Source organism: Aethalodelphis obliquidens, unplaced genomic scaffold (assembly GCF_003676395.1).
Source record: "Aethalodelphis obliquidens isolate GAN/ISIS:26980383/991018 unplaced genomic scaffold, ASM367639v1 scaffold32, whole genome shotgun sequence".
Taxonomy (NCBI): domain Eukaryota; kingdom Metazoa; phylum Chordata; class Mammalia; order Artiodactyla; family Delphinidae; genus Aethalodelphis; species Aethalodelphis obliquidens.
Window position 1 is genome coordinate 21,651,146 of NW_020837976.1, and position 14,286 is coordinate 21,665,431.

At 33.7% G+C, this 14,286-nt stretch overlaps 1 protein-coding gene across 2 annotated transcripts; it reads right to left on the reverse strand.

Annotated features, from left to right (window-relative positions):
* Window positions 1-611: 611 nt before the first annotated feature.
* Window positions 612-8,399, reverse strand: SYT4 (synaptotagmin 4). 2 transcript variants are annotated; one of them, XM_027127554.1, is made up of 4 exons: window positions 8,156-8,399; window positions 4,435-5,192; window positions 2,630-2,750; window positions 612-1,251 (listed from the first exon to the last, which is right to left on the reverse strand). In XM_027127554.1, the coding sequence occupies exons 1-4, from the start codon at window positions 8,187-8,189 to the stop codon at window positions 944-946; spliced, it is 1,221 nt and encodes a 406-aa protein (XP_026983355.1). In that variant the 5' UTR covers window positions 8,190-8,399; the 3' UTR covers window positions 612-943. The 2 variants fall into 2 exon arrangements, with proteins under 2 accessions (XP_026983355.1, XP_026983353.1); XM_027127552.1 differs by having other exon boundaries at window positions 659-1,251; window positions 4,435-5,246.
* Window positions 8,400-14,286: the final 5,887 nt, after the last annotated feature.

The following is a 14,286-nucleotide window of genomic DNA, read 5'->3' on the forward strand; positions in this document are numbered from 1 at the left end:
AAGACTTGGTTACCAATGCCCTTTCTGTGTTCAAGGGATAACCTTGAATGTACACTTGCATACTATATATATTTCCTATAAGAAAACAGCATTTCTAACTGGATTTCTCACTGAAGTTTATTTCTTTACCCACTAGCTAACTCAGCAACTTCACAAAAGTATATAGGGCTTTCTTAGGCCACACTGACATTTGTCACAAGCAGTGAATAACTCAAGGCCATGGTTCTTATGTGAGATTATATTTTATTTTTGACTCACATGTAAACTTAGAAAGGGGAAAGCATATTTCGGCTATAGTATTCTAAACTCAGCCCTTTGATAAAATGATTTCTCATTTTGTTCACTTTTTTTTTTCAACAAACCTAAGTTACCCTTCTTATGATAAAATTGTGTCAAATAATTACAGACCAAAAAAGAAATAATCATATACTTTTATATGCAGGACAACCATTTGCACATGACATAATTAATAAAATAATCTAGAGAACATTTCTTTAATATCTTTGGGTTTAAAGAAAAATTGATTTCCCCAGTTGATGAACAATGGATGAATTTTCGTAAGAGAAGATATGCTTTTCATTTCTAAATCCTAAAAACCACATTGACTTCCAGTGACATGTTCCAATGAGATCATCACCACAGCCATAACTCGGGCCTGCAGAGCAGTATTCTTAAAATGTTTGGCTACTCTTATTTATATAACTGGTAACCTTCAGGGGAAATTGAATATCTTATGAAAATTTATCCAACTTCTCTAATAAAGAGTAAATTATCATGATACACATTTACAGTTACTTTCTGGTCTGATAATTCAATACATTTCTAACAACAACAACAAAAAAGCTTTCACAAGCTTGTAATCATGTATCAGAAAAAAAAAAGAAAGAAAATTTCTTCTTGCCTAGTAAAAATCATTAAGTTCCAACTCATCTTGGCTAGGATGCTAACCATCACAGAGCACATGCCACTTGGCAATTTGTCTCCTGGGATAGTCACAAATCTCCTTCCAGTGCTCTCCACTGGCTCCTTCTGCTGCTGCTCCCAGGACCAACTGCCCAATTACCTCATTTTGGGATTCCCTTTCAGAATCCAAAACCAGAAATTCAACACTTATCTCTTCAAGACCCTCACAGGGAATGTCAAAGACAAACAGTTCATTGAACACTGCATTGGGGGTGCATTTCTTCACATGAGTCTTCTTTTTGGAGATTCTCTTTTTGGCATGGTACAGGTTCACTTTGACATAGGGATCTGCAATGGGAAACAACACAGATTGTACTGACAAGACTTGGCTGGAAAGCTGATCTCAAGATAATGGTGCCTTAGAGATGCTAATAAAATGTGATTATAATGAATATGAGTCAGAACAAAGTGAAAACATGGATAAAGCTTGGCTTCTGTATTGTCAATAAATTGAAAATAAGTAAGAATGTACAACACAAGAGATAGTGGAGGACGGGAAAGAACTGTAATGGAAGGATGAAGAGATAACATAAAGTGGAAGAAAATAGAATGTTCTAATGACACATTCTGATTACTAATAATTCATTCCAGAGAATGGAATAGAAGGAAAAAATATTACACATCTATCTTTACTGAGTTGTATGACTTTGGATAAATCTCACTAATTCTCTGAGCATGGGCTTTCTCTTTTGAATGGGGGAATGGGCATTTAGAATTCACAATGGCAGTGCCATTTTTGGCTTTAATTTTTTTGTGGTTCTTTATCCACTTGCTGTGTTTGTTTCCTGTTACCCAGTATTGATATTTCCTGTGTCACCTGTATCCTGTGAATTTTAAGATCATGCTACTTTATCACACATTTAATTATATTATTTTGCCCTTTTCTGGTTGAAAAAAAAAAAAAAGTCATTTTAACTTCCTAACCTAAATCTTTGAGACCATGTTTTTAATCTCCATTATCTAATAATAAAACTACAACTAATAATAGCACTGGATGATATTTAATGAAATATATATTTCCAGACCTCATAATCTCCTTCAAGGTAAGTACTATTATATCCAGTTTGTGTAGTTTAAGAAACATACCCAATGTTACGATGCTAAGAAATGGAAGGGTTAGGATTTGAACTCAGATCATTTTAAACCATAGGTCTTATGCTCTTTCTCATTGTACTATACAGCAATTTTTTTTTTTTGGTAAAAATTAGTCACAAAACTAAAAGCTAATTCTTAAAGCAGACAACAGACACATAAGGAATTAAAGGAAAGATAATAAAAATAATAGAAATGTAAGGGTAGGCAGGCTCATTTAAAATAGTAAAATTAAGAACTTTTCCTAAACCTTAATTTTATTTCCATCACTGTGTTTTTGGCAATGGCCTCACTTCTGCATTTATCACTGCTTTCTGCTTCAACTCCATTCAGTCAGACATCTATGACATACTAACTTTGTACTGGATCTTAGAACTATGCAGTTTTCTTCTTCTTGATAATGGCCTCAGCTCACACATTTATTCCATAAAATGAGAAACAAAAACAATCACATAATTTGTGATTGTGAATAAAGGGTGAATCTAAATCATAGTCCAATGTTAGTTGTTAACTATTTTGCCCAATATATTGCTCATTTCTACACTGAGCCTGAGTTTTTCAAAAACATTCTTACCTGAAAGTCCAGACACATCAGATTTAGGCAGGTGCCGAGCTTTTAAAACAACCACAGTGAGAGTGTTTGTGATGGACTGATAGCAGAGAGAGATCAGTAACTCACCACGTCCTGAAGACTTCTAAACAAAGAGAGATATGAGATAAATATGTTTTTATTATTCTTTAGTTTTGAAATTTATACTTATATTAATTTTTAAAGCACTATAATAGCATTGTTATTTAACTGTAATTTTCCTACTTATTTTACTTTAATATGCTAAAGAATCAAAGAGTAACTAAAAGCTTTTGTGCAGTACCATCATCTTCTAAAACAACTACTGCCATCTTGTGGTCTTTTTAGGTACTACAGAATGTTAAAATTCGTAATGAGTTAGCCACACCCATTACTAGAAATGTTTTAAAGGGTGATATTTAAAATATATCTTACACAGAGGTATTTTTAGTTTTTGCTTTTTAATTAACTCTCCACTTTTTGAAGTTATTAATGGTAATGAAAATTATCTAATTATTTGAATGGATCTGTATATGGTAAAGTGACTCAAGTTTGATTTGATTTCAAATTCTTTAGCACAGACATTATTAGAATTTGAATTCAGAAAACCTGAAATTTAGTCTGACACCCACCACTCTCTTAGCCCAGAGGACTGATGGAGTTAAAATTCTCTTCTCCCACCACACCCAGAGTCCTCCTTTAATCCAAGGAATGAATTAAATATTGGAGAGAATTGATTCAGAATATTTAAAGCTTTGTCTCTGAACAGTATCATAGGGTTTTTCTTTGCATAATACTTAGATCTTATTTTTACTTTAACATTAGATAAGATGACCAAGAACTCAAAGTACAAGTTCTAACTGAAAGTAACAAAAAGTAAACTTGGTATAACTAAGAATGATGGTTGCCCAGAGCTCCTAAAACTTCAATATGTATTTATATAAAATCTGACATGAGGTAACTGTATGAATAAGCACTCCAAGAAGAATAAGAGTAGGGAACAAATCTTTATTCCCACTGTGCCAGTAAACAGTTAGGTGACTCAAACTACTTAATATTTCTTGATCTTGACTTCCATTAATTTCAACAGAAAAGGTGAGGATGTGGTCAAAACAAACTTTATGCTATTCTATAGAATTATGCCTTATAAACACCAGTTATTCTGAAATACCACAACTGGAATCAAATGAGCTCCATATTTAAAGGGAAAATACATTTAGATTTGATTAATTGATGTCTTATCATTTTCTAATAATTCCAGAACTACCAAAGTAGCATAACTGCAAAGGCCGAGTAACTCACTTCCTGTTATACAACATAAAGGTGAATATTTGTAATTCAATATAATGAGATATCTCTTCCTTAAAAAGCAATTCTATGAAGTCATTAGAACTTCAAATACTCAAAATGAACTGACTTAATTTTCAATTTCAAATTCAGTTATGTTGACATTGAAATATATTTTTAACTTTCTTATGAGTAAGAAATATTTGTCTGCATTTTAGTGACAATCTTAGTCAAAATACTTGTGACAGAAATTAATAAAAATATTTATATAAATGATATTTAAATAAATCCATAAAGGATTCCTTTTTATTTTATATCATTAAGATACTTTATGCATTTCAGTTGTGGGTTAAAATTTCTTTCATCTACTCTATCCCCCTGCTCCTCATTTGATTATGATTAATAATAGTTAAACATGGTAAAGATGATATGTATAAGACATCATTTTAATAAAACTCCCCTAGATACAAAAAAGCTACAGAAAAGATTGTTTATAAATATGTTAAGCACTAAAAATGAATTACCCTAACATTTCTCTTGATAATCTCTCTGTTCATTAACTTTTTTCCATCAGTTAATTCAATTCCTGTGAGAGGAATAAGGACTTCTCCAATTATATCATCTCTTGAAAACCTATCAAAACTCAAGATTGTGAAGTGCAAGGCCAACTCTTGGATCTGAGTGTAGGGTATTCCATAGAATGTAAAGGTCTCATCAAAAGCTGGGTCCAAGGTCTTTCTCAGAACTCTGGTTTTCACTTTATGCTTCTTCTCTGGGAGAATCATCATTTTGATGTATGGATCAGAGGTCATCGACTGCTCATCCATGGCTGGCAAGCCACGGGCTTCTTTAATATTTACCACAAATGTTTTCTTCTCAAAGTTATACTCTAAGGAGAAGAAGAGGGTTCCCAGCTTCTCTTGTTTCTCATCTGAAGTAAGAGAAGTGCTGGACTTTAAGCTATCAGGGGAAACTGCCTCTTTTTCCCCTTCTGAGAAAAGCTTTGGGGTCACATTCTCCAGGTCAGGACTGCCAGCTTTGAGGTTTGTTTTGGGAAAATTGCCATTTAGATCTCTCTTCTCAAGATCAAGACGCAAAGAATTCTTTGGCCCAGCTGGTTTATTCTTTACTTCATTTTTCTCATCTGCTCCAAACTTCTTTTTGCTGTTTAGGTTTTCAGGATAAATATCAACTCCCTTTAGCACATGCACAAACTTATATGGAGGAGTCTTGTTAGATTTGGATGATTTTCTCTGACAGCAGATCCATGCAAACAGAGAGACTGTGAAGACCAGGCCAAATGCACTGAAGATCCCCACCACTGTGGGGATTTCATCTGAAAAATCAAATGACCAATAACATGCATTAATTGGGCAGAGTTGGAGACACCCTATTTGAAAAGCATCCTAAAGCTGGCAGTTGCTGTAGGTTGCACAGATTGAATTGCTTTCCAACTGTTCTGGGTGAATTATGTACCTATTTCATGTCACTTTCAGGAATAAACACATTTGTAACACATAAAGAATAAATACAGTATGACAGAAAATCCTTCATTGTAGTAATTTTTCACAAATAAAATGAAAAGATGAAACTGGGGCTGGGCCAGGGATGGGAGAATGCTAAATGACCCTGACCTACCTTCGTTTTCTCAGATAACATGAGTCAACTACAGCATGATGAGTCAGTACTAATTTCATTATGTTTTCATTGACATTTTGAGGGTTTCCAGAAGCATCAAGTCTTACTATGTAGCTCTAAGTGCATATTCTTCAAATACTGACAGAAATTATGGAAAATTATCTTCAGTTGTCACAAAGTCATTAATAATTTCCATCCAAATTATAGAACAGTGGTAAAAGAAATGTACACATATTAGGGAAAAAAGAACAAAAATATGAACAGTTTATTAATAGTATACAACTTATAAGACTACAAACTCATATGCTGACCCAAAATTCTTCAAACACTGAATCATCCAAAGTACAAATTAATTACCTAAAAAGGATAAAACCCAAACAATTGTTATAAATGAATTATCATTCTTTAACATGTAATGAGAAGAGTGTGTAGAGATAATTTAGAGTTCAGTTTTATCCATAACTGATTTTTTTCCTAGCACATTTCCACATGGCAAATGGCAATCAAATTGAAACTGGCATTTGTTCCTTGAATGAGGACACATTAAATTACTGACATTAGGTAACACTGATTATGCATGAAGCTCACCATGTTCCATATGTAAGTATATTCTCCAACAAATAATAAGTTCATCATGTTCCATATGTAAGTATATTCTCCAACAAATAATAAGTAACACTGTGTAAGTAAAAGCAGTATTACTATATCTGGACACAGTGTATCAGTTGAGTCAACGTTTAATATAATCAAAACTAATATAATTAACGTTATAATATCTGCCTTTAGCTCCATTCCAGTCTATTTTTAAATCCCAAATAGTGAATAATAAAGTTAAAAGTTCCAGTCAGGAAAGGGTTAAGGCTTGTTTAACTAACCTTGAAAGAACAATCTTTTGTTTCTCCCCTCCCTAATCCCCCAAACTTCTGCCTATCTACTTCATAATCACAAAATTGAACTCAAATAATATAAGATTAAGAAATGACAAGAGCAAAAATGCCTAAGAAACTAAAAAAGCAAATACAACAATAAAAAATTCTGTAGTTTAATTATATCAAAGAACTGAATTGTATAAAGGTGAACTTTGAATTTTCCAGATAGAAAAAGCAGGGAATGCTACAGAAGAAGAATGAGGTGAGAGCTAAAAATCATCAGCTAAACTTAGTACCAGCTTTTCAATTTTTCCTTCTATTTAAGTCTTTGTGGAGAGAAGAAAAAAAAAACACTCCTGGACTACCTAATAATCCAAGGCCAGGGAGCAAAAGCAAAGTCATGAACTATTCTTGATTCTTTAGTCAATGCAGGAAGAATAATTTTTAAAAAAGGAATATAAAAAAAATTTTTTTCCTAAATAAACAATGCCAACACTAGAACATATTTTTAACTAGCATAGCCTCTGAAAATTCCTCAGTATTCAAATATTTTTCTGATTTTCAAATCAGAAATTGGGAATACATATCATATCACAACAATATAAACTCAATCACTCAAACAGACAGCTGTGAAAGAAATTCATTTCTGAATATAATATCACAAATTTTCTGTGTTTAATATTCATGTCAAATGGCAAAATATTCAATATAATATAGAAGGGCTCATCTACTCCCTGTGTATTCTCTACTGTTAAGGTCTTAAGCTTTTGAGAGCAAAGATCTCAGTCATTTCACTCAGTTTCATAACAAACTTCTATAAATTCCCTGATATTTCCAAATACATGTAAAGTAAAACTCAAATCTCTTGCCTTTGGAATATAATGGGACCTAAAAATACTACTTTTCTATTTGAAGAAGTACATCTGATTTTTTTCCTTTTCTTTTTTTACTGTAAAAGAGGAGAGTAATGGTGCTAAAAATCTGTTATAGGAAAAGGGAAATTGAACAGGAAAATATAAGTCCTAAGTATAGTTTCCAGTAGCTTTTAGCTAACTGACTTGCAAAATTTCCCTTATCTCTCTGGGCTCCAGTTACCTCTCCTGTGAAATGGAATGGGCTCAGCTAGTTAATTTTGAATATCCCTTTAACCCTAGTATCATAGGATTCTGTGTCTTTCGTTAGCAAAATATTTCAAGGATACAACAAAAACATAGCAGAGAAAAAAATACCTTATGGTACACTCTGCAATAAAATATACATTCTAAATGCCCAATGTTCAAGTTATTTTATACCAAGATCAAACCTTTATATAATCACAGAAACATCTGGCTTCCTCCAATAAGATAAACACAGGTTTATGTACAAATAGAAATCACCTGCAGAATTAATGACACCAACAAGAAAACAGACCTCTTTACTTAGCGCGTGCTGCAATTTACAGCGCTACCTGAATGATTAGGAACTTCTTGGATGTAAAATCGCCCTGGCAGAAAGCAATTTTAAGGAGAAAGATATCAAGGAAGGGAGAAACCACAGAGATAAGCCACTATTGCCCTTTTACAGTTCTCATTTTTCTACCTGGGAAATCTATGTTCAACATCCCGCGAACACACACATACACAAACACACACACGCGCGCGCGCGCACACACACACACACACACACACACACACACACAACACATCACACCAGAGTATTTAAGGAACAACCACAGTTATAAGCGGAGTAACTTGCTTACCAAATTCTTCCCGGCTGGTAGCGATCGGAGCCATTTTTTGCTGCGTATTCTGTCCGAGGTGCTGAACGGAAACTCCCTATCTTGGTTCACTTGCCTGGATGTGAAGCGACAGGGCTTTTCCTAATGCTGAAAACAACGGCGCAAAGCTCAGGGGACCTAAGCCTGGAATAGGGAGGAGGCAAAGAGGGAGATCCACTCGCCCTCGCACAGTGATTTGCCACCTCTCTTCCTGTTTTGGCTCTTCAGAGACGCTTGTCTCTGAGACTCTAGAGGTGGCTGAAACCCGAATTGACGCAATCCTGACGCTACAGGGTTGAAATCAGCACCTCCCTCCTCCAAGCCTCTCCTCTACTCTTCATTCTTTCTTCTTCCCTTCCCTCCTGAGAATTCAACACACATTCATCAATTATCTTAACTGTTGGACTACATTTTCTATTCTGTGAGGGATCAGAGGTACATAGAGATGTCTCGAAACTCATCGATGTCAATTCCTGATATAAAATCTGATCATCTAGATCAGTAAAAATGTGTCTGTGTTATCAGAATAATATAATTTACAGAGGCGATTTGAGGACAGAGTAAAAAGAGAGAAATTTCTGCATCAGTGATCCACTGTAAAATGCAAATCTATATTTTCTTGCTATTTACATTTTTGTTTGACATATTATACCTATATTAGAAAAAAACATCACTGCACATTGATCCATTTGAAATAAGATAACAGTTTTCCTATCATTATCACTTATTTTCTAATAAATTATTAGTCTAAACATTTTGTTGATTCTGTTGCTCAATCTGTCTCTTAGCTCTCTTCCTTTAATATTTGACATTGGACCACTTAAAGTACTTAGGGACAGATGGGAATAATCTCTTCTGTATTCCAACTCACAGTTTTGACTTTTACATATAATGAGATTGTTTTTGGAATGTCATTTCTGGTTAAAAGTCTAATATGTTTGTGGAAAATAGTTACAAGAATCATACCAAAATCTAAAATGACATTGATAATTATTGGTTATTTTCAAAGGAAAACATATTTTTTCTGAACTGATGATATTCCCAGGGTTGAGGAACTCAGAAAATACGGTGTCAGATTCTGATTAATTTTAGTCTGAAGAGTGTGACTTTTTAAAACAAGCATTAGCAATTTTTCAGAAGAGAACTGAGGCTGTAACTTCAACTTTCAATTATTGGTCCGCAAAGAATTCCTCTTCTCTGGGGCTCAGTGAGCAAATGACATTCAGTGTGTGCTGGGATGGGGGAAGAATGGGTATGGGGTGAGTCCATAAAGCTACTGTACAAGTGACAGTTTCCTGCATACTGGAAAGCAGCTGCTCTGAATGTCAGGACTGTGTCTGGGGAGAAATTGGCTTCAGTCTTTTACATCATGGAAAATTTTATAAACCTATGTCCCTCTTCTTTCCCTTTCTACTCACTCCCACATACTTGGCATTTTAGCATTCTTCTAACAGATTTTTTTCTTTAGCTTATATCTTCCTGCTATGAAAACATACAAACTAACTTACTGTATTCAATTTTTCCATAGGCAAAATCTGTGTTTTCTGTCTTCATCTTTCCATTTCATTCAGATTACTTGCTTTCTTGATTTTGCATGCACTGGTGAGATTGTCCCTATGAATAAATATCCATTAGACAGATGAAAGAGAGAGTGGCATTTTTTTGTGATATGTATCGCAGGTAAACAAAATATATGGTGTGACGTTTACTAAAATATGTTTTCTAGCTAAGCTATTTCTACATACGGTTATACTCACTTGTAAACTTAAGTACCTTATATATGTGTTCTATATAAATTAATATCTCATTAATTTTACCTTCAGGTGGTAAAATGCTATCATCCAAAACCTGTCTAGATTGGTTAAACTCTGTTTCTACAGAACCCCACCTTACCCTGGGCTGTCTCATTTCTGAGGACACATTGTGATAAAATTACCTCTTGCCCAGAGCTAATGCTATTATGGATATAGTAACCCTTTCATTGTTTGCTTTAAAAGCAAACTGAAAATAAATATTATTAATTAAAATGTCAGATGTTTCCCTCATTTTCATATGATGCATAGCATATTACTCATTATCTAATCTCTTTAGACAAACTTCCAGCAGCACCAGATGAGGAGTGGGAAGTTGACCCAACGTAGAGGAAAAACTTGTAAGTTTCTTGTGATTGAGATTCACACCCTACCACTGTATTACATTCTCTTTAGATCCAGCAAACAAGTAATCAATTCGCTGACGTAAACAATACCACTCTTGCAGCATTGATTTGGGAGGAGGGGTAGTTGCTAGGTAACCACCTTATTGCCACCCAAAACACACAGTCTCAAGCAAGTTCCTGCCCTGGGAAACAAACGCATCTGTACAAGTGGCATTGTTTACTTCAAAGTGATTCTTTGACTGTTGAAGTGCTTCAGCGTTTACCCTATTTTATTTCTGATTGCAAATATGTATAGATATTTTGAGAAACAATGAGCAGAACACTTGAATTCAATTTGGCCTTAAGAAATCCAGTTGATTTTAAAGATTATTGTTAAATAATTACATGATCATTTTTATTAATTTTACTTATTTTTCTTATTTCTATTTAATATACAGTTTAATTTTTAAACTTTATTTTTATGGCTTATTAATTATATAATTTAGTCTATATTTTCTCTATTTCTTTCCTTAAAAATATTATTGGTGGATGTGTTTAGAACTTCCTGCTAAGCAAAATAAAATTTCAAAAAGTTTTGAAAATGTTTCAATGATCTTCAGTATTCAGTAATCTTTAGTAATACCCAGATTAGTAATACAAAGGCATTTTACTGGTCTACAGGTAGAGTAGAATGAAGTATATGATAATGGATAATGGGTTTAATGTTCCATATCATTCTATTAAGAATGCTAGCTCTAATGTTAAAGGAATAGATTTGTATTACAAGCATACCCAAGTCAAAATTCTACAAGACAAATCCTTTCCCAATTGGTATTACAGAAATCCCTTCACATGCACAAGTTCTATATTTGTTTTTCTTCAAACTATTCAGCACTTACTATGTACCAAGCTAAATTGGGCTCTGATGGCTCATGAGTGAAAAACTCATTAGCTTAAACCAAAAAAAAAAAAAAAGCCAATAAACTTTCTTCCTTTCTTCTTTTCTTCTTTCAACACATCCTTATGAAATATGTAATACCTCCTAGGTTTTACCTAAGTAGGGGATTTATGCTGGTCAAGATGATAAAAATGATCCTTGCTGTCATGGAGCTTAAAGACCATAGAGAAAATAGCCCTTCCTTTAGAACTGGGCAGAAACTTTTCAGATCATAATTGTAATCATATTTCTTTTTCTTTTACTTGGTACTTCCTACCAAACTTGGTCAGCACTATTCCACAGCCATCATTCTCTATCCCGTTCTTGTTCTTCATAACTGTAGATTCATTATGATACACTCAGATTGCATTCTTCCTTCTCCTATGAACTGTCCACATCTTTTTTCCCATTTAAGAGAGTTTCATTTATACTATGAAGTTTCTGACTTACCAGCACTCATGGATCTATTCTAATTAAAATTTTTATAACACTATCTCTAGTGAAGTCCTTTAATTCAGCTTGACATATCCTTGGTTACATGCCAAGAATTTCCAAAAAGGTAAACCAGAGGCCTCCACTAATTCTCCCCTCAAATATTCCACAAGTTTCACATTTGTTCATGATCTTGGCACCAATTTTTTCATATCTCTTGGCTTCATTTTATTTTTACATTCCAGGCCTGTTTTTAGGTTGTGGTCTTTGAAGCAACTTCTCTAGTTGTTGGATATTGGTTCTTCAACAAGAATTTGACCTGGAGCCATTCTAGAAGTCTGCCCTGTTTACATTTACTTTGAAGGTATTTCTTGCTAGCTCCTCACAACACACCCATCATCCCTATTCCAATCTATTCCTAAGTGAGACTTCTCTTATCCTTCTTCCAACAATAAACATATATATTACCTTAAAAAGGAGCAGTAACATTCATCTGACATCTCAATAGATGTGAAAGAAGTCTGAAGACAATTGAATAACTCTAAAATGATAAAAGAAAACAACCATCTATCTAGAAATTTATCCTAGCAAAAATCAAGATGAAAGAAAGACATTTCTAGAAAAGCAGAAGACGAGAGTATTTATTGCCAGCAAATGTTAACTAAGTGAAGGAAAATGATCACAGACCAAAACACTGAAATGCAGAGTAAAACAAAGAACACAGAAAGGGTTAATATGTGTCTAAGTATAAATGAATATTAACTGTTTAAAAGAATAAAAATGTATTGTGATATACAAAATATATGTAGAATTGTAATGTATGGCTAACAATGTTTCAAAGACTAAGAGGGAATAAGTTGAGTTCTCATGTTTTAAATCTTGGAAATGGTAATAGTAATAATTTATATTTAACTTTTAATCTCCAGGGTAACTCCAAATGAGTATCAGGGGAAAAAATGTACGTAAGAAGTTAGTAAGTGCAAAAGAGCTAATAAAAAGTAAAAGAAAAAAAAAGGTAGAAAAAAGAAAGAAACATGTGGCCCAGTGAATACAAATGAAAATTTGGAGGATAATAACACAAAAATTAACTGAAATGGACTAAATTTTCCTATTAAAAGATGGGGGATTGAATTGTCATAATATGAGAAATAGACAAATCCACATCATAGAGGAAATTTTTTCAAAACTTTTTCATAACTGATAGCAGCAGACAAAAATCAGTACAGATACACAGTACCTAAACAAATTAATAAATTTGAGCTAATTAAAAATACCTAGTAATTTTTACAAGTAAATATGGAACATTTAGTAAAATTGATCATGAGGTAGCCATTAAATGTTTCAAAACACCTCAAAAGACTGAAATAATTCAGTTTGTTCACAGAGATATTAAGCAGGAAATAGTACAGTAAGCTATCTATAAAACCACTTATTGTTTGAAAACTAAGCATGAAACATGTAAATAACCCATGGGTCACAAAGAAATCTCAGTAGAAATTAGGGGAAAAGTTTCAAATGAATGATAATTACAACATATATTAAATTATGTGAAATAGAGCTTAAAAAATGATGAGAGAGTATGTGGTCTTTTTTTTAAACATCTTTATTGGGGTATAATTTCTTTACAATGGTGTGTTAGTTTCTGATTTATAACAAAGTGAATCATTTATACATATACATATGTTCCCATATCTCTTCCCTCTTGTATCTCCCTCTCTGCCACCCTCCCTATCCCATCCCTCCAGGCGGTCACAAAGCACGGAGCTGATATCCCTGTGCTATGCAGCTGCTTCCCACTAGCTATCTACCTTAGGTTTGGAATGGGAGAAAATATTTGCAAATGAAGCAACTGACAAAGGATTAATTTCCAAAATTTACAAGCAGCTCATGCAGCTCAATAACAAAAAAACAAACAACCCAATCCAAAAATGGGCAGAAGACCTAAATAGACATTTATCCAAAGAAGATATACAGACTGCCAACAAACACATGAAAGAATGCTCAACATCATTAGTCATTAGGGAAATGCAAATCAAAACTACAATGAGATATCATCTCACACCAGTCAGAATGGCCATCAACAAAAAATCTAGAAACAATAAATGCTGGAGAGGGTGTGGAGAAAAGGGAACACTCCTGCACTGCTAGTGGGAATGTGAATTGGTACAGCCACTATGGAGAACAGTATGGAGGTTCCTTAAAAAACTACAAATAGAACTACCATATGAACCAGGAATCCCACTACTGGGCATATCCCTGAGAAAACAATAATTCAAAAAGAGTCATGTACCAAAATATTCATTGCAGCTCTATTTACAATAGCCCAGGGATGGAAACAACCTAAGTGTCCATCATCGGATGAATGGATAAAGAAGATGTGGCACATATATATAATGGAATATTACTCAGACATAAAAAGAAACGAAATTAAGCTATTTGTAATGAGGTGGATAGACCTAGAGTCTGTCATACAGAGTGAAGTAAGTCAGAAAGAGAAAGACAAATACTGTATGCTAAAACATATATATGGAATTTAAGAAAAAAATGTCATGAAGAACCTAGGGTTAAGACAGGAATAAAGACACAGACCTACTGGAGAACAGACTT

Excerpts from the sequence above, each read along its gene's own strand:
- SYT4 (XM_027127552.1), bottom strand. The coding sequence starts at position 8,189 with ATGGCTCCGATCGCTACCAGCCGGGAAGAATTTG. Across the intron at positions 2,751-4,434 it reads TTATCAAGAGAAATGTTAGG|AAGTCTTCAGGACGTGGTGA; the intron begins GTAATTCATTTT and ends CTCTTTGTTTAG. Across the intron at positions 1,252-2,629 it reads TGATGTGTCTGGACTTTCAG|ATCCCTATGTCAAAGTGAAC; the intron begins GTAAGAATGTTT and ends TTCCCATTGCAG.